This window comes from Mya arenaria, chromosome 7 (genome assembly GCF_026914265.1).
Source record: "Mya arenaria isolate MELC-2E11 chromosome 7, ASM2691426v1".
Classification (NCBI taxonomy): Eukaryota; Metazoa; Mollusca; class Bivalvia; order Myida; family Myidae; genus Mya; species Mya arenaria.
In genome coordinates, this window is record NC_069128.1 from 1,709,854 (window position 1) to 1,731,654 (window position 21,801).

The window sequence follows — 21,801 nt, forward strand, 5'->3', positions numbered from 1 at the left end:
AGGAAGGTGAAATAAGTTAATGAATACCGCCCAGATGTTTAGGAGCAGAAAGAAACATAAACTATACAAATGGATGTTTATAGATATTTTGTAAATCAACATAAAATTATATCCAGGCTGTTTAATTAAGAATGTTACGGATATAAATATAACAAATAACAAGCCATGTATAATAATACGTTCTGATATTATTATCATAATGCTGTTTGTGAGTAGAATCAAAGAAGAAGAAATAGTAAGCTTCTTAAGGGATAAGCTTTACATATAATGTGATTTATACGTATCTTTTAACATTCGCTGTTAAAACAATGCAAAATATAATCAACACAATAAAACTCACACAGTTTATAACTGTTTGCCATAGAATGTCTTGAGCAAAGTAGTATGTACCTATAACAGGATACAAACGTTCGTCATGGTGAGGAATGTAACATGTACTTATACAGAAACAAATTTCTTTAATGGCTCATTCTCTAGTTCCATGTTTTTATTTTGTTTATTCCGCTCCCGTCTCCTGTGCATTATGTATCCAACTGCAGCCATGAATATCAAAGCTGATGCTACGGCAGAAGTCACTTTTATTGCTACTGGAATAGAGAGATCCGGCGCATGTCTCCGATGTCTGTCAGTTTCAATTACAGACACTGAAAAATGCAACATGTATTTTGTAAATGCGATGTTTTGTGTCAATTATATGCCTTCCTATGATATTTAAGATGTATCATTTTTTTGTCCGCTCTCACTTCAAATTACATCAGCGCGCACTTAAGTCGTTACCGAAATGACGTTTTTTTGCGAATACAACTTGGAGAACGTTTCTAAAAACTAGAAACACTGTTATTTAATATTCATTTTAAGCATTTTTTAAACAGAAAAAAATGTATGTTTAAGTAAGCCACCAAAAGTACATATTTCAACCGTTGCTTCGCTGCTCGTGAAATACATCTGTTGGTGTTTACTCTGTGAAATATGTTGCACTCTTACACTGGAACCAATAATGATACTCTCTCTCTCTATATATATATCATTTGTTCTGAAAAAAACGAAAAAATATTCGTGTTGTATTCTTATCTTAATAAACCGTTATTTTGAGGCGTATATTGAAATAAAAGGAATAATAATCAGTCAGAAATACAAAATTCGGCTGGCCTAACGATTCGTCAAGGTTATGCAGGTGATTGTTTTTAGTTGATTGGGGGGGGGGGGGGGGCGCATGGACTGGACTTCTTTCATCGATGTCACATACATCTTACCGCAATAAAATTAAGAATATGAATTACGGTTGTCATTTTGGTTGTGATAAGTGGTATTCCAATAATGTTGCGTTTATCGAAATATGAAGGCTAGATTGAAAGAATAGGCGTTTATCTAAGGAAGTGCAAATGTGAGAGTTAATATCCAACGGTTTTCTCATATCATTACTATCAGTCACATCATGCCATAACTCATAACATTGAGTCCGAGCTCAGGAAAGTGTTTTTAACGCATCAAAAGTGCCTTCATATAATTAAAGAAAGGTGTACGCAAAAGTAAACAGAGTTATTTGTGACATATAGATCAACTATTCAATATCATAGATTTACTGGCTTATTAAGGTGTTTATAAACATTTTTACCCATAGGTATCGAGTTTGAAGCTCTATCGTATGTATGTAAATATGTACGGAACCAGACTTGAGAATTATACTCAACAATGGTTTAAACCCCCGACTTAATATAATATCCAGACTGAGACGACTACCCCAGTATTTACCAATGGCGTATTTTGATTGTTGTGTAGTATGTGTAGTATGTGTTGTCACAGTGGCGTATCCTGGAACTTATAACGGGGGTGGGGGGGGGGGTCAGCTGTTAACCCCCTCATAAAACTTATATTTCACTGAGGTATTGAAATGACACGTAATAAATCGTTGATGCATTTCAAACCTTAATGCAAGTTTATTTTAAACATTTTATAATGTGGACATACATATGGGAAAACACCCTTGTACGTTTAAACTTCAGCGGTTTAATTGTTAAGGTATCACTTCAGGTTATATTCAGGTGATTTAAGAGTTCCTTCGCCGGCCAACTGAGGGAGGGGGTGATTACCTACTGTATTTTGTAGCGTTTTGTCTGTTGTTTGGTGTTTGTTAAGCCGTAATATTTATTGTATATACCTCTGCCCACTAGGCCTTTCCATTCTTTAGAAAAAACATATAAAAAAGTACGTGTTACATAACAATCATTATTCAATATTTTGTATCATCGGGAATACCAAAACTGACTCTAAGACTATGCCAATACATACAAGAGATATTGTTCAACATTATCATTACCATTCGAGCCCGTTCCTGTGTCAAGGGTTTTGTTTTCTTCATAGAAACCAGTCTGAGTCCCAAACCATGTTCTGCACTGCTCAATGTCTTCTACCTTGAAAATGAAAACAATATAGATACACGTGCAGTTCAAAGAAGTGTGGGATATCGACCGAGTAAAAGTTGTTTGGCATAAGACCGACTATTTGACACTAAGTAGGCTTACTAAGAGCTGCATATAAGTTTGTTTGGATCTATTAGTGAAATGTTTGTGTGTGTTTTTTGTTTTGTGTCGTATGTTTTTGGCGTTTACCCTGTGCCATTAAACGTGGTTTATGTTTAATCTTTTGGATACTGAGCTTGTTTCTGTAGTTTTTCACTTAAGTACTTACAGTTTCCAAAAGGTGGTCCATTTGACACTAAGTGACTTATTTAGAGCTGCATACAGGTTTGTTTGGATTTATCATTAAATGGACCTAACAGTTTCCAAAAGGGGGTAAATTTGACACTAAATCGGCTTTTACATTCAGTAAGGAATTCGTTTGGTACAAAATAAGCCCTGGGTTGTCGGGCACAGAGTGACCTTATATAAAACACTTTATGGCTTGCTCAACACGTATTAAAATTAGGACGAACTGAATTCGGTTGCTTGTAACTAGAACATCACCACATTAGGTTGGTAAAACACTGGATGGAATTGAAAAGAGATACTTCAGACATGATGTGTTTACATGGGACTCACAAAAACATATACTGTAGCTAGTGACGTTTTTACTTTGACTCACGAATGGATATTTTGTATTTAACTTGACTTTTAATATGAGAAGTTTATGAACTTTGGTGATCTTGGTAATGCTTTGACTTTATTTGAAAATAAATCTAAATTCAACATTAATAAATACAATAAAAACTCAGTCGATATTGAACGTATTTGCGTTTTTACATATGAAATACGTTATAAAATAGTTATCATATATTCATAAATTTAAGGCTTATGGACAAGATTGTTATCTTTTTTTTAAATGAAACAGTCTCGGTGTTATACTATTGATGTTAATCATTTGTTTGGATCTATTTAAGTCAAATAAGTTAAACATGACAATGTATTAAAATAAAAATAATAATATGTTCACATCAACTTAATATATTGTGCGCCCTTAATTATTCAGAAAACTAAAGTGTGTTGCCATTTGTCCTTTATTACACAAGCTTTTATGTATTCATAATTCATACATATTCAAGTGTTTTGAAAGCGGTCATAATAATTAAATATTTTAAACCAACACATAGTAAACTTGCAATTTTAAGTAAATAATGCTATTTCATTGGTCAAAGATCATTTGAACAATTGTTTACCTTTCCGTCAAACTCCTCGATCAGTTGATGAATCCGTTTCATTGGCATCACATAGCCGTCCGTTGAATTCGTTAGTTGAAAAACGTAAATGCCATCTATTATCTGCAATGTTCAATTAAAAGCAAATTGATTAAGATTTTAAAAGTTTTAAGTAATTTTTTCGAGAAGAAGTTGTTATTGATAAATAACTTATTTGATTTAAACAAAATTAATTAATTCATAACGTGTCAATATTATTACAAAATCTATATGCACGATTGGAAAGGTAGAAAATAAACTTATAATGTTCCCCTCCTTTGTACTATGTTACACTTGTCATTATTAAGACAGGTAGTATTTTGAAATAAATTCTATGCACGAGAACAGGCTTGCGATAAAGACAGAAACTAAATGGAATCAAGTTTTTATTTGATGAAATAATGAGACTTTCTGTAGTGGAAACCACTATTAAATTATTATTTGATTGATGTAATTGACATTAATCAGTGATATACAAAAAAGTATTATACCTGAATTGGATTTCGAATTTATTATCAAAGGTATGTATGTTTAAAGGCTGGGCTGGTATTCATCAATTAGCTCAAAGCATTCCCTTACTTAAGTCACATTCCTAATGTAAGTAACTCATCGGTACTATGGTATATTTTGTGAAATACATTATTTGTATTGAACTTATTGGAAAAAAACATACTTAATGTGAAAAATATTGAAACATATGTTTTAATTTTTTAAATCAACTCCTCAATCTGTATATGAAACTCAAAAAAGGTACATGCAGTAAAGAAAGAAGACAAAGGCGTCTTCAAACTGTATATGAAACTCAAGACAGATAAATGCAGTAAAAAGGAAGTCACAGGCGTCCTAGAACCGTTTATCAAACTCACGAAAGATACATGCAGTAACGAAAGAAGCTAAAGGCGTCCTCAAGCTATATATAAAACCAAAGATTAAAAAATGCAGTACAAAATAAAGTCATAGGCGTCCTCAGACCTTTTATCAAACTCAAGGCAGATACATGCAGAAAAAGAACGAAGTCAAAGGCGTGTTTAAGTTGTATATGAAACTTAAGAAGGATACATGTAGTATAAAACAAAGACAAAGGCGTTTTCAAGCTGTATATGTAACTCACGAAAGATAAATGCAGTAAAATGAAGTCATAGGTGAGTAGAGAACGAAGCCAAAGGCGTCCTCAATATGTATATGAAACTCTATAAAGAAACATGTAGTAAAGAACGAAGCCAAAGGCGTCCTTAATCTATATATGAAACCCAAGAAAAAAACATGCAGAAGAGAAGGAAGCCAAAGGCGTCCGCAATCTTTATATGAAACTCAAGAAAGAAACATGTAGTAAAGAACGAAGCAAAATGCGTCCTCAATCTATATATGAAACTCAAGAAAGAAACATGTAGTAAAGAACGAAGCCAAAGGCGTCCTCAATCTATATATGAAACCCAAGAATAATACATGCAGTAGAGAACGAAGCCAAAGGCGTCCGCAATCTGAATATGAAACTCAAGAAAGAAACATGTAGTAAAGAACGAAGCCAAAGGCGTCCTCAATCTGTACATGAAACTCAAGAAAGATAAATGCAGTAAAATGAAAACATAGTCATCCTCAAGTTGTATATGAAACTCAAGAAAGATACATACAGTAAAGAACGAAGCCAAAAGCGTCCTCAATCTATATATGAAACACAAGAAAGATACAAGTAATAAAGAACGAAGCCAAAGGCGTCCTCAATCTGTATATGAAACTCAAGAAAGATACATGGAGTAAATAACGAAGTAAAAGGCGTGCTTAAGTTGTATATGAAACTCAAGAAAGATACAAGTAGTAAATAACGAAGCGAAAGGCGTCCTCAAGCTGTATATGAATCTCGAGAAAGATCAATACAGAACGAATTCAAAGATGTCCTCAAGGTGTATATGAAAAAAATACTCACATTTTATATTAAAATAGAAACTCATATTTTGTATTTCTGATGATTATTTACTCAAATTGAGTTTATTTTGACCTGCTTAATGAACTTGACTGAGAACCATTTGCTGTGAATATATCGTCACGTTAGAGCAAGAACTCATTCTGCTTCTATATCTTAATGCAGTTATTGAGTTATTGCACGAAGTAGGAGACGATATGTCAAGTTTTTTCTGTAACTTGATATGTTTCTTTGTACCGTAATTTTGTGTGATTGTTAATTAACTATCAAAAATTATTTATGTTTGAATTTCGAATTCATAAATTCTTAACTCAATATTGATAAAATATAAATAGAGTGAAATATTTATCAGATTAAATCGAGTGTAGTAAACCTTCTATTAATAACATATCCATGAATAAGCATACCTTATTTTTGAATTCAAACTGGTAGTTAAGTAACTTCGCCCTCACTTCCGGTATGTCATCCGGTTTGATTTTGAAGAAGTATTTGTTTGTATACGGCGATCGACATTGTGAAATAGAAATAAGGCTTAAAATCCAAACAAGCCTGATGTAAACTCTCATTTTTTTACTAATTTAGTCTTATTTTCTCTTATTAATCATTTCTTAAAGGCTTGTTTTAAACGAGCCATTCAACAAGCGACTCCACTTAACCCGTCGCAGGTAGTTGCACTAACAAAACATAATATTGGAAAATACAAACTATGTTTCATACGGTATTGAATATCATGAATATAGCAGTGTATTTATGTATACCCGAGTGATTTGACAATACACCTTATAAAACGTTAAGGTAAAATTGTGGTTTTAAACTTCCCAAAACCGATCAATGAATATTGCCGTCCCAGTATTAATATGGGCAAACGAGTTTGCAGAATTGTGATAGGTTATAGTTAATATAAATATTAATGAAAATCAAACGTTCAAGCCTTGTGATTCATTTATAATTCTAAACAAAACAAGTTTTGTATTTTAAAATATTGTGTAATCTATTAAACACAACCGCCAAATGTCAACTACCCGCGTACTTCTTACGGTCATGTAAAAGAAGGAAGACTTTTATATCATAACACAATCAGGATAGCTAGTTCGTTTCAAATGTAATGTGAGTGGTCAATAATGCGATTAACCAATACGTTCGGCAATTACAATGACGATCAATATGGAATTCAACCACAGTAAACAGTATCATGAAACAATTGTAAACTTGAATATCATTATTAACGGAACAGTCAATACTTGTTCGCATAGTATCATTGAAGTGATACAGCATGGTAACAACTGTATATCCCGCCGTTGGTCGATAACACTTTATATACAGCACTAATGAGTTGATATCCAAACGGTCGTTGGATGAGTGGTCGGCAAGTGTGACCTTGTCACTAATTGCTCTTCAGTATCGCATTCTGAAGTGGCCTTTTGGTTTATCGTCTGTGAACGTTATTTTTGTCGATTACTCTGCTGAATACAATCATAAAAATGGCATTGTGTACATGTCCGGTCGCTGAATGAATGACCTTTAAATACCTCAAACCTTGTCATTGTAATTCGTTAATAATCTACAACTATAAACAAATACGTCCATTATTAATCCTTCATGATCGATACGGTTTGTTTGTATTTGTTCATTACCACCATGATTCAGATTTAATTCTTATATAACAATGTTTAAAATGTGTGAAATTTTATCAAAGTGATACAAAAACATATCCAAGATATCCGATTCTGACTTTAAACAATTACAAAGATTTTATTGTGAAAATGTAAAACGAAAATCAATCTTATCTATCACCTAATAACTATCAAGTCGATTTTATAGCAATGGACATGAAATAAACAAAGACTTTCTTTTTATATGAAAATGTGAACAGTCCCCTATATATAAGGTGACAACAAGTATTTTTGTTTTCAATTTAAACTATGAAACGTGTTGCGTTAAGCAGTAGCAATGTAGTGGAAAAGTTTAACATTGCAGGGGAACAAAAGTCAAGAGTGCTAAAGTAAAGTTGTATCTCATAGTTGTCCCCCTTTCAACCACAAACTCAGATTTCCTCAATACGCCGTCATGTGAATATGAAATATAAAAAGTAAAAAGAAGAGAATGAAACTAATTAAATGTAAATGGAATCGATTAAGATGGCTTAATGAAATAATCACCAAATGTCCCGACATATCGTGAGCGAAACAGCGATAAGTATTATGCTTGCTTAAACTGGATTTTGTCCACATAGTTAATAATGATAATATTTAAAGTAAATTCCTTTAAAAACCTCAAGGTTCTTAAAAATTGACACTAACGCAATTTATTCCCAAATAATTGAGCTTGGTTTATCATTTTAAACGGGACATTAGAGTGTTTAAGATGTTGGTGCTGAAAAAGAAACGTATCCAATCATATGAGGAATTCAGATGAGTCGAAAAGTTACTTTTTATACCAAGAATAGACATTTTATTATATTAAAAAGGTCAAGCAAATTGTAGGCTTTGACAAACAACTATTATAGTGGATAGCAGAAAATGCAAAGTATGAGAAACACCAGAAGACGGGTTTCCTAGGGGAAAATCCTTGCTAATGTGGCCGTTCAAAGTGACATCTAAATCTTCGAAAGTGATGATGTAATTTTATTATAACCCACGAGAGCTGACCATGTTAATATATCATAAACTCATCATGGCCAGTTAGTTTTTTCTGGGCTAATCAACCACCTGAGTTATCGTTCTTCGAAATGTATGATATTTGTACTTTTAATCAAAAAGAAATACAATATCGATTATCGTTTACGTGATTTTGGTACAACCGGTTTAAACTAGTCCATTTACGAAATAGAAAACATGTGTTCTGATGATTATTTTTCAAGTTGCTAAATGTTCAAGTTCAAGTTACGACGAAATTTGATTATAACGAGAAGTAATGTGTCAGCTATATGCAGTTTCATGATATTAAATATGGTTCTTAAAACTTTCTTAATTATTTGGTACAAGACAGGTCAACGTAGAATATTGATGAATCTGAATACCACGTTATGTTATTTTGTCTGCTTTACTGTATATGTTTGAAACACCATTTATTAACTCTAATACTTAGGTCAATATTTTGAAATTGTCAATCTTGCAACGTGTGTACATCTCATTTTATATGTTTCTGTTCATGGCCAAATACTTGTCCATGACGGTAATCCCTTCATTTATTGGAAAAGCTATTTGATGCGTGTGTGGTCAGTTAATCTGTGACTCTGATTCTAATAATATCTGTCATGTGTTTTCGTTCCGGATAGAAAAATCCGACCCGAGGGCTCCTGCGTTGCCAGGTAATGAGACTTGTTATTTTTTCTAGCATACTTTAAATCACATTGTTTTGTGAAGAAAATGCATAAATAGCGCATTTTTTGTTCATTTCACCGAAAAGCGCGTGCGATGAGGTTTACTGACGTCATGACGCGCAGTAATTTGTATTTACTGCAAACGTCAATAAGTTCCTACGATATCACGTCCTTAAAGGGTTATTTTGTTTTGTTTTGAAGATATGTTTTTGTCAAGTTTATGTTTATGGATCTTATCTATTGAAATCGCATAATAATGGTTCACAGTGCATTATACAATAAATAAAAAAGTATAACGTCACAGCGCGTGACTCATCTGGCATGAGGAGGTCCCAGATGGAATTTTCCAGCACGGCTAAATTTATCGAAAATGCCTAACTGGTGTGCTAGAAAGAGTCGTATGGGCCCTTACCTTGTGGCTCTAAACAGGGTATACATTTCAATGTTTAACTACTGTGATAATCCATGCAATTTTCACTGGAGTATTAATTCCCGACATTGCAAAAAAGCTTGGACTATTGAAAACTATATCAATATATTTCACTTTGTCGGTTGCATGATAACTCGATGTTAAAACTGTCTCAATAAAATCTTCATCATTGAGACTGTGAACACTTTTCGGGTAGGTGTACGAATGTACAACTTTTTGTGCTTTGTGTTATCCAGGTATGTGTGCAGTGTACACGTTTAGAATTTCATGTACGTTTTCGGCCCACAACGACATGCTTCCGGGTCGTTGCATCCCTTCAATAATTTCTTAAAACCATTTTTCTCCCCATTTAAGTAGCATTTGCTGATGTGTAAAGTACAAACTTGTATGTATTTTAAAGAATACACATGATTTATATTATATATGAAGACGGTAATGTGTTTTTGAATGATATTTTTTAGGAACCCTTTTTTTGGTGGATGGATTCAGAGGTGATCTCAAAGATGTGGCCATGACTGCGGCACATGGACAGTATAGAACATGACTGTAAAAAACGATGATAGCAGAAAAATGAAACTAACTTCATATGGTTTGGTGGTGTTAAATCAACATACAAAGTGTTCATTGGGAATAGTGTTGAAGCTGATTTTTCTTCTGACAATTCATAATAAAGTGGTGAACTGGAGTAATTTACCATTAAACAAAGAAGGGAGTCTTATTGTGGACCGACTTATTATGATTGCACGAGATAAACGATTGATGAGAGTAACAGCGATTTCAAAATGCAATTTCGCAACCGACTTTGAAACTCACCTCAATATGTCGACGTACACATCTTGTTTAGCACCCTCTCTATCATCTTCTTAATTTCAGCGTATTGTTTATGCAGTTCAATGCACAAAGGAAACAACACATAAAGCAAAAAAGTATAGCCGCTTTAGTTTAAGGATGTAATAAAGACAACAGACCAATGTGTGGCTTCGTTCTATATATATTACGAAATAGTTAATTTTGAAAATAGCAATTGTTGCGTAGCAATATTAAAAGCCGTAAGATACCGTAATAGTATGTAATCTAGACAATCAATCAGTGTGTATTATTACGAATCATTATATGAAATCAGCGAGTGATGTACATGTGTTGCATACTTAAAAATGCATTTTAATTACGGAAGTGTTAATTAGAAAACCGGTGTCATCAGTAATAATACATCAGTAGGTTAAAATACTACAGAAGGTAAAAACGCAATAAGTGTGAACACAAAATGAATCGCTTTGTAATGTTTATATCCATACATTACGATCTATAAAAATGCACATGCATGCATTTGAAGCTGTAAAGAAGATTTCGCAATAATGAATTACACATTTTGTATATTAAATGTTATACAACATAAGCATAATCAGCCTGAACATCAATTGTCATATAAAATATGGTAATTCCTCTTGACGCAACCAGCATTTATTTCAGATAATGATACATAAATCATGAGCATGAAACAGATAAACAGCAAGCAAATAATATCTGGTAAATTAAGTATAATAAAAAGCAATGCTTGCATGAAAAGAATTTTAACAAAATTGAGATATAATAAAAAAGGTATATCCTCAATACATCCTGTTAACTGATTTGAGTAATCGTATTTTTGAAATGTTGAATTTTGCTGTCTACCTAAGATGGTAACCATGTTTGATCATGGGAAGTCTGGATTCCATTATATCCTTGCATAGATAACATATATCTTTTGTTAGTCATGGTAATTAACACAAAAACAAAGAAAACAATTTGTCCGAAATACTCGCAAAAATAAGTGTATCATAACTGATTACAAAGAAGTTATTTACGCATATTTAATTACCAGGATTTCATTAATCAATCACTATTAGAATGAACCACAACGTTATCTTACACTTTATTGGCAAGATGCAGAAATAACAACAAAATCCCCAGACGTTTCTGTGGTTTAGAAAGATGGTATATATACGGTGATCACACAGTGAAAGTGTATCGTTCAGTATCACCTTCTGCAGATTTACATCATTTGTCGTCAAAAGGTGAGAATATGTTCTATATATTGTTGATGTTGTTGTTGATGATGTAAATCTATAACTTAACTAATACTATAATGTTGTAAGACATTTTAACCATTCTTTAAATCAATTAACGAAATAATTGTAAGCCTACTTAAAACAGGAATCAATGTTCATTTCATTTTACAATATTGAACGGTTCTGAAGGGAAAGTATACAATACAATCTTGTATTGGAAGTACATTTACAACGGGCAGATTTGTGTAATCATAGACCGTGAAGCAGTGAAAGAGGATTTTGATTTATTTCTGAAACAGAGGGTATCATATGGGTGTTCATTCAATACGTAATGTATTACACGAGTTTTCTACATATGAAACAAACGAGTTTACATGAGGGCACAGTTCATACATAAGCTTTATATAAACATATGTAAAATAACGTTATTTCATGGTGGTGACGTCATTAATGATCAAACAAACCTATTGTTTTTTTTGTTTTACTTGATTGATTGATTGATTGATTGACTGATAATTCAGGTAAAAACACTTCAGAATACATTTTGTAACACAATAGATTAAATTATAACATAAGAATATTTATCTTTGAAGTACAACATAGCATGCGTACTTCTAAATAATAAGTATGACGTTTAAATAAATACACACCATTCAATGCACTCGTAGACAAAAAACTTGGATACTATTTAAATAGTTGGTAACTCGACTACAGTGTGTTGTATACAAATCTAGGATGGCTCATGAAAGTCCTGAGCTTATGTCCTTGACCTTTTCCAGTTTGTAGTTACTGTAAGGGCAATTACTACCACGCAATGAGATTTTTTGTCTTAACCGATTTGATAGCAATGCTTGACTTGTGTTTTCCATAACATTTATAGTAAATTCCAATACAAGCAATCGTTATAAAGCATACTTTTCAGGCAGCCAATTTAAATAAAAAAAAATGTATCTTTGATAATTATTTGCCTTATTGGACTCTGCATTGCACAGAAATTTGTGGTGTGTTTTTGTTAACATTACATTTTTATGATCATGGTTCATAAAACTAGATTCTTATGCCTAAAAACTGGATTCTGCACAAGAGTTTGTTTTTTGGTTATAGCTTTATTACATTTAAATGACTATTTATCATGAAATTGGAAACAGTTGGCTTATAAGCGGTTTCTGCCTTTCAAAAAAAAGTGCATTTTGGTTAATATGTTAACTCTATATTTTCAGGATCATGGGTCATTTAACAAGATACGCTGGCCTGATTATTGGCCTCTGTCTTTTACAAATTATCCTGGGTCAGAGGAATTCAATTGACTTTGGAGTTGGCCGCGGCAGTGGTGGTGGGATCAGGGGTGATATTGGCTGGACCAGGTAAGAGTATAGCATTGCTTGTTTTTTTATTGTCCCTCATGTGTATCGCCAAACGGTTGAAGAGTATCTATAACAATAGCGAGCTTATAAGGCTGTGCTAAATCAGCTCTGTCGGTGGGCAAGAGAGGTAGGTCTTATGCAATTGATGTCGAGATTTTAATCAATTTCAAACCTTAGAAAGGAATATCCCATTGTTAATCGTGTCCGGAAAAAATGAATACTGACATGTTTTGATTCTTCGTAGCATTTTATGACCAATACAATAAAGGACAATAGATTCAACGCTTAAAAGGTTTGTACTTTTAAGCGTTGAAAGACATAGTGAGATTTTCTTACAACTGACATTTATGCTAGTACTGGTGGGAAGTACCGTTAACAAAATAGTTACTGATGGGGTTTACTTTACCACAATTATCGGGAGAAGGGTAAACTGTACCAAAACCGTAAAATCAAGAGTGTGCCAATTCGAATACGGCTTCCCGTAAATCATAAGTTGTCTGGACGTAGCTATCCGTGAATTTGACAATATCTTCAGATGGGTTCCTAATATAGAACAATACAGAACATTTATTTGGACGTTGTGACTTTACTTTAATTACACAATATACATGTACATACAATGTAAGCGTATATATTTACATAAACTTAAGTGCATTACAAAAGCTATCATATAATATTTCGCAAGTGTATTTGACATTTAGTCATGTGCATGTTAAGCACAATCCTGTTAAAAGTGCAAAGAGTAAAATAAAAATAAATTTGCAACGACCTTTAAACTAAATGTAAACTCTTTAAAACCAAAAGGGGGAGTGGGCGTATAAGGTAGATGTGATTGAATGCTGGTTTATTCCAAGACTTGATATTTAAGCTATACTCTACATTATTGGGTACCTTCAGGCGTGGTCGTCGTGGATCAAGATCAAGAATCGGAGGCAGCTTGGACAGCAATGGAAATTGGGGGATTAGTGCAGGGTTCTCGTGGAGACGCCGGAGGGCTTTGAGGGTAATGCATTCATTTAAATGATCCGCAATAGGCCGCAGAAGTTGTTCGCGGATTTATTTTGACCACAATCTGTCCAAGTATCGATAGCTTCATAATCGATAGTTTGACACAATATCATATTGTGTTTTGTCAGGGCTTTTTCACCATAAATTGGGAAGAGGCCTGACATATTCCATCAGCAAAAACAATGAATTATTGAATTTAAAGAAAAAAAACGCCCAACTCTGTGTTAATATTTGTTGTGAAATAAGTGTCTTTTTTTTCATTTTGGAAATTGCCGAATTTCGACCTCTGCTAAAGAAGATAAAAAAACCCTGAATGTCTTCCAAAAACAATGTCGTCTTAGATGTATCTTTATAAGTTATGCTTTATTTAAATTAGTGTTATACGTTATAAATACTGGAAAACGTAACGAAAGAAATAAAATATGACAGTATTGTGATAATCAGGGTAAATGTAACACTTCCTTAATTGACTGTCTGTTTTATGTTTGAATATTTACACTAAAATGTTGTATTTTGCAAATAAATCATAATTATGATGTAATATTTATAGTTTGATCAGGATACTGAAAGCTTTCATGTAAAGCTTATGGCTGATCCCTGCGAGTTTGACTTCTACGATCAAGATAAAGATGGCAGCATTTCAACCGTTGAGATGTGGTCGGTATTTGGAAATACCACCGAGGCTCACATGCTCTTTTATGCTTTGAACAAAGGAATAGGTAACTTATTACAATGTTTATGACAATATTATTGTATATCAAATGATTATATAATGGTTGTCCTGGTAAAGTCGTGGTTAGCGCACTCCCTTCTCAACCAGGTGTCCCGGGTTCGATTCCTGCCCTTACGTATGTGCGTTGGGCTCGTACATGTGGGTTTCCTCGGGCTGCTGTTTCAAAAACAATATAAAGCCATAATCTCGTTCAACCACGTGCCTGTAAGTTTGTCCTAGCATACTTAGGTGATGTATGTTTTTAACAAACGTTAACTTATTTTGTTAACTTATCCTTTAATGCATATTTGCTTTCAGCGTATACAATAGCTTATGAAGACTGTAAAACATTTTATGTACATTACGCCATTTTATTTTTTTCTGTGCAACGCATACCATAATGTACATACCGAATACTCTTAAATATTAATACACCCTAAATATTGCTTACCGCTAATGAGGGTCAGTCTTACTGACGTATCCCATGGACAATTGAGTGTAATTCTGATCAGGCAAACATATTTACATTTATTGATAATCTTGATGAACACAAAATAAACCTATTTATACATCGTTTTAGATTGTGAGGTTCAGTTTCGCTGACCGTTCCACGGCGGTTACCTCATTATGCAATTATAAAGATAAATTCACTGCATGTGTTGTATTTCTGTCATGTATTGTGACGCTGTGTTTCTCTCATTAAGAGTGTGTTTGCCATTGAGTCTTATGGACTTAAATGCAGTTATTGTGAACATGCTGACTATTTGGCTTGTCCATGGTGTTAACCATTGTATTGTTTATATTTCAGTTGACGATACAATTAGCAAAGACGAGTTTGTTACTCTTGCTCCGATCCTGATCGACGACTGCTTCCAGAATAGGTTTAAAAGTGCAAGGAATGGACAATAATTGGGAATAAATTTCACTCAAATCGATTAAACTCTATTCAATTACAATGATATTTGCTCTTACCACTTAATTCGATTAAAGTTGATCTGTTACAATATTAGTTGTTTTTACCATGAACAGAATATGTTTTATAACAGTTTAGTTTGATCCAAATATCAGATTGTATCGTCATATATATTATGTATGCGTTACATGATAGTCATTCTCATTCATCAGATGTTTGATAATGATTAAACTGTGGAACACGTAGCATCATCACTCTGGTGTACGAGAATGGTAATAATTTGGTTCTAGGTTTCCCAACCTGCCCTGTTCGTTAATACCGACTCTTATCATTATTTGGGAATCATTCTTATTATTTATCTCTCCTTGAGATAACACTTATGAACACTTTCGACCATTCATATACTAGTATGTGGAAGTAAAATTTACTAAAACTTTGAACATCTAATAGTTGTACCATGTTTTATGCTTTGTAAATGTTACCATTAAACATGCACTCCGTCTATATACGCACTCGACGTCGAAGGGTGTCGGGAGGATAAAATAATTTAAGGTAGTTGGCACGGACTGATTATTGTCTAGAGTATATTGTATTTTATCTTCGACGAACGGACATCCATGCATCATATGTAAAACATTGTTTCCAGCTGAATACAACGATCGCGATTTTTTTCTGTAACGCATGTGTACGTACCCTGCTCTTTTTCATTTTGGTCAAAAGGTGTAATATGAAAACAGTGGTTTCATTGGCAACGTTTATGTAATTCATACACGTTTAGTTTACTTGTGATCAATCTTGATTAGAGCAAAGTATATAAATTTTAATAGAAAAAATAAAAACATATTTTTGTTATGTTTATCGAAAAATACATGCGATAAAAATAGTCTGACTCTCGTTAGACCGTTTCATCTTGCAATTAAAATCATTTTAATATTAAACTTCACAGGGAGATAATTATGCAGACTTTCAGCATAATTCTAATGACTTGCATAAAAGTTGGACACCATCCAATCACCACATTATTTTGATCGCACGATGAAATATAAAACATATCATTTGGCGTATCTACTCACGGGTTACTTAAGTTCCTTAGTTAAGATAATGTTAAACGATGGTTTGGAGAATGCTAACTCCAATGACGAAACCACATTCACGGACACAATGGGCATAGTCATCATTGAGCGGAGTCTCCAATCGTAATACTTGAGACAAAAACCCATCCATCTTAATACACATTTTCATAGACTACAGACCAAAAGCAACTTATAGCGGGATAAAGTACTAACAAGTTCATTTAAAAGAGCTGACTTATTCGAAAACGTGCGGGGGAAACGTCGAAACAGAGTACAAAGCAAATATACTGTGGATATACTCCCATTTGAGTTTAAGGTATTATCTTGTGTAACTATGCTATTTCAGTGTCACCTGCTCTAGTTTATTTAGACATAATAGAGGATACCTTCACACAACAGAGCAAAATCAAACCCTTTTGTTCCCATCAAATATCGAAAAATAAGAAACAGCATTTTAATTTTACACAAACAGAGCTGTTTCAACAAAGGAAGGCAGCTACTAGCAAATGCCGAGATGTAGATAAAACGTATGCTAGTGTAAGGCCAGATATTATGTCATTGAGTGAAATATTTGCAACAAACGGTAAAATAAAATTAACTTTCACTCGCTGTTCACTGACCGATCATAGGCGGTTATTCCATCATGTATCGGTGAAGCTAGTTTGATACACGAGGTTTGTTTGTTCTGTTTGTATATGTATATACACGTGGTCCTTGGGTCATTTGTGTCAAACGTTCCATGTCATGCCATTCAACCCGAAGTGACAATTAAATGTTAAATGCTATTAGAAAAATATGATATATAGATAAATAACACGAACTAGCCTAGCAGCCAAACATTATCGCTGTCAACTTGTTTAATGGCACAAGAATTAAATGCCAAGGCCAAATTATATAGAGTTTACCTTCCTCTTCAACAAAAAAACAACGTTTTGTTTCATCGTTTATATCAGGAATTGACGCTAGAGAGTGTGGGGGTTTAGGGTTCCTGGCTACTTTAATATGAAGGTGTGCAGTCTTATGTAAATAATATATATGTTTGGTAACAAACTGACTTAAACACAATGCACTTGAACAATTAAAGGGGAGGACAATCACTCTGGAATGTCCTATATGCCAGCCGACATTTATTGTTTGATTTTCCAATGTCAAACGTTTTAGTTTAAACATATTTTATTTATCAGCGTATACACACATATTATAAAGACAAACAGTAAACACATGTACAATCTAGAAAAGGATTAGAACGAAAGATAAATATATCTTAAAAAGTTCTTCTCCAATCCTTAGCAGAAGTACATATTTAATGACATTTGTACATCTTACAATGTAGATGACATAATGATATTGATATTGTTGGATTAGATAAGGTGGTAATGTTTAATGTGATTTGGCTTCATTTACTTTTATTAAATATTTAAAGATTTTTTACAGACGATGTACACAGACAAGATAGTAGCTAAAAGTTAAACATTTTGTGTGATTAACAATGCTATAATAAGCTTAGTTTATTTTCTGTTTTCGAATACAAAAGTCGTTAATTCTGTTTGAGAACAGAATAAGAAGGTAAAGAGGATAAGAGTGAAGAAAGAGGGTAGGGTACTTGGTTTAAATGAACAACTTCCAGTGCCTTTTCTTCACTGAGCCCTGATTGGTATTGCTGAATATCACATGTATACAGAAAGGAGACACTCCTGAGTTGGATTGATATTTGGTGGTAGGAAGTGACTGTCACTTGCTATCAAATTTTTTTTGTCATTTGAATTAAGATGTGAACTGCATCGAACAGTGTCCTATGTTGTTCTTCTATGAGGGCAGTGTCACCGTATAGTAAATTGCGAAGCGTTACGTCAGTCAAAGCCTCTACAAAGTTAAGAAGAAGTCTCCTTTGTTCAGTATAAAGGGGACAGATAAGAAGATAATAATATGTTGTTTCCTGAACACCACACGCACAAAGGGATGAGGGCACAATATTTTTAACAAACAGGTGATGGTTCAATGAACTGCATTCGTTCCGTAAGCGAGTGTGAATGACCTGTTATCGACGTTTCCCATAATAAGACAGAGTTTTTGGTTTTTTGGAATTTGGCTTTGTGCTTCAGCTGGGAGACTATTCCATGCTGCGATTGATGTAGGAAGGTATGAATTCATATAGAGTGACGTATGTGTACGAAAGCTAGAGATATTGGATGCGTTTCGAAGTGAACTAGTTGATGCTTGACCGACTGTCTGAAGAACCAAACTTGACAGATAATCAGGAGAGAGACCATTTTTCATTTTGTAAAAGGGAAAAGCTTGTGTTTTTCACGTCTTGTATCCAAGCTCTCAAAGTCAGAGTCAATGTGAAGCAGACGCAGAGAAACAAGGCGATTGCAACCAGTAACAATGCATTCGCATTCGTTTTCAATTGTGTCAAGTTCGTTTTTTTTTCATACTGTGTACAATTATTCCAGATGACATCCGCATACTCCATGATTGGCCCAATGAAAGAAAAATAAATAACCTCCAGAGACTTCCTATCCAGTTGATAGCGTAGACGTTTCATGATGTTTACTCTAGAACAAGCTTTTTCTTTAATATAGTTAATGTGAGTATGCCAATTTCCCTCATTAGAAAGAAAAATACCCAGTTGTTTGTGAGATTCAACAAACGGGATATCAGTGTCAAACATGTACACAGGCGTATGAATGGGTTTGTTTCGTTGTCGAGATATGACCATTGATTCAGATTTGTTGGGATTGAACTTTACAAGCCACGCATTTTGTTTATATCTGTCTGTAGTTTTAAAGCTGCAGTCTGGGGGGTGTCCACTATAACAGATAAACTTGTATCATCAGCAAATAGGTTGACATTTGAATCTATCTTGTTTACTATGTCATTTATGTATATAAGAAATAAAAGAGGACCCAAAATTGAGCCCAGGGGAGCTCCATCTTAAAACGTTTTGCCATCACGACATTCTTCTTTTGAATGTCTAATGTCGTATGATAAGCTAACTTCACACAATGTTCAGAGTCCATGTTCGAGTCGCGCAATATAGGTATGCCAGTTTTAATGCATCATTAAAAAATGTAGAAATAAACAAGCATTTAGTAATTTTTTGGAGCTTTTTTAACAGGGGAATTTGAGGCCACATAGCTATTAATTAAAAAAAAAGGCAAATGCCTGAGTGTTTGAAAAAGTTATTTTAATGCATGTGTCCAGTCTGTTTGTACCTATATGTCTCTCGTTAAGTGTCGTTTGGTCGCTTACATTGTGACTCTTAACAAGGTCTATATTTGAATTTTGGCACTTTGCTTGTCCCTGTAGTTTTCATTGTATTGCATCTAGCCGATATTACCATAATCATTAAATACTTAAATATTATAAAAATATATTCAGTTTGTATTTTGCATGATGACCCAGTGTTAATTCACCTCTTGCATTAAAATTGTTACCGGACAGGTTGCGAAACGATACCGGAACGTGTGAGACAGGACTTCTATTTGTGTACTACGTCATCGAGTTATGTGTATATTGTACAAGTTTAGAATGCCATGTACATTTCCACGCTGATCGAGATTGATGCAGTATCAACAAATTCAAACGATATTTCACAAATGATTTATAAAGCTGCAATCATAGCTGACTGAATGTTTTGGCAGCTTGTTTTGTCAGGTAATAAGCCAATGTTTGGGTATATGTTTGAAAACACGTGATATAAGATTGCTGACAACAGATCAGATCGCAGTTTTAAATCTTTAAGTTCGAAATTTGATGTTTCATAGCTAAAAGCGTTACTACCGATTTAAAAAAATGTTTTTTCGGTAGTTTTCCAAACAATAGAGTTATATACTATTGTAGATTGTTTTATTGTTTTATATAACTGAATTAAATGCATTAAATGTTATTTATATGGAAAAAAAAACAGAAGCAAGTACAGTAGTCGAAAGCTCAAACAATTACATAGAACACAAAAACAAACATTTCCAAACTAAAAACATGGAAGAACAGCACAAAACCCCGCAAACAGCACACTACATATATAATATATTGAAATAACTAGGGGTGTTGATCAAGGATTGTTAGATACCGCATAGGAACGGTCAGTAAAATGTAAATTTACTGGGGGTTAACTAGTCTGTTTGCACAACCTCACTCATATCCCAACAATGGCGAATTAAGTAAAAACGTAAATAGTAAACCTGATCAAAGTATTAACTTAAGAAACGTAATAATAAAACAAATTATAATTAAGTAATAGGTAAACCTCAAGGACTTCGATGAAAAGGCAACCCAACTCTATCTGCAGACAAGAAATATAATTCAGTGTACCTAAAGCAACAACTATTCAAAAGATATGATGTTTATTATAGAGATTAATATTAAATTAATCTTCCGTAATTTCGAGTTGCAAATTCAAATAGGATGCTTTTAGATTGGAGATATTAGATTTAGTAAGTTGCAGTTGTGAAGGGTATATCGAGTTAGTATTATCTGTAAATACCGGATTATCCAAACTCAGAATATCGTCAATATATTTAGAAGTATCACTAGAATTCATCAACAAACGCAAGATCTCTTAACTTAGATATTTCAACATATGTTCACTTTCATTGAAGTTTAAAGGGCGATCAGTAAGTAAAGGTACATAATAAACACACATAGGAATGCATATTAATTGTTTATATAAACATGTACCAAATTTTAGAAAAGATTTATTCAATAACATTTGTGCATGTCCAAAAGATATATTTATCTGAGCGATCATTGGTAAAAAAGTTTTTATAATTAACTGCCATAAAAGTAGTTTTCTCCCTAGCAACAAGTTCTTTTTCGATAAGAGAGTTCAATTTTGTTGTAACTCAATACTCTGAAATAGATGTATTAGGCGTTGAAAGGTTATAAATATTAAGCACAGAGACCATGTATCGTCTACTTTCAATATTATAAACTAATTCTAAAGTTGATGGACAAAAATTGTGTTGAAGTCAAATTCCGCCGCTTTTGGGACAAAATTTAAGAATATGTTAAAACTGTCAATCTTTGAGAGTGCAGCTATACACTCTTTTCAAATATAAACGTAGGTGTTGCTACACGTCAAATTACACGTCGTATTTCGCGTTAAACCTTATTTATTATTATTATGTCTAAGGCGTATTGTATAAAGAAAAATCACAAAGTGAAAAAATACAAGTTCAGCAAAAAGCAAAGCCGTCATAGCAAAAGGGTGTAATTTAGATAGATAACCATTGATTGGCTTCACTATATTTAATAAGGGAAATAACCTTTGTTGTGTTTAACGAGTAAAGCCGCTTTCGTAAAAGGATGTAATTTAGATATGAAATCAGTGGTTGGCTT

General features: G+C 33.4%; 2 protein-coding genes across 2 annotated transcripts; one reads left to right on the top strand and one right to left on the bottom strand.

Annotated features, from left to right (window-relative positions):
- Window positions 1–62: 62 nt before the first annotated feature.
- On the bottom strand, window positions 63–6,283 carry LOC128241463 (uncharacterized). Its single transcript, XM_052958393.1, has 4 exons — window positions 5,999–6,283; window positions 3,653–3,754; window positions 2,318–2,411; window positions 63–644 (listed from the first exon to the last, which is right to left on the bottom strand). Exons 1-4 carry the CDS (start codon window positions 6,155–6,157, stop codon window positions 439–441), a joined length of 561 nt encoding a protein of 186 aa, XP_052814353.1. The 5' UTR covers window positions 6,158–6,283; the 3' UTR covers window positions 63–438.
- Window positions 6,284–11,307: 5,024 nt separating this feature from the next.
- LOC128241725 (uncharacterized) lies at window positions 11,308–15,480 on the top strand. The gene is made up of 5 exons (XM_052958779.1): window positions 11,308–11,397; window positions 12,612–12,755; window positions 13,653–13,758; window positions 14,314–14,482; window positions 15,284–15,480. The coding sequence occupies exons 2-5, from the start codon at window positions 12,616–12,618 to the stop codon at window positions 15,382–15,384; spliced, it is 516 nt and encodes a 171-aa protein (XP_052814739.1). The 5' UTR covers window positions 11,308–11,397; window positions 12,612–12,615; the 3' UTR covers window positions 15,385–15,480.
- The last annotated feature ends 6,321 nt before the right edge of the window (window positions 15,481–21,801 follow it).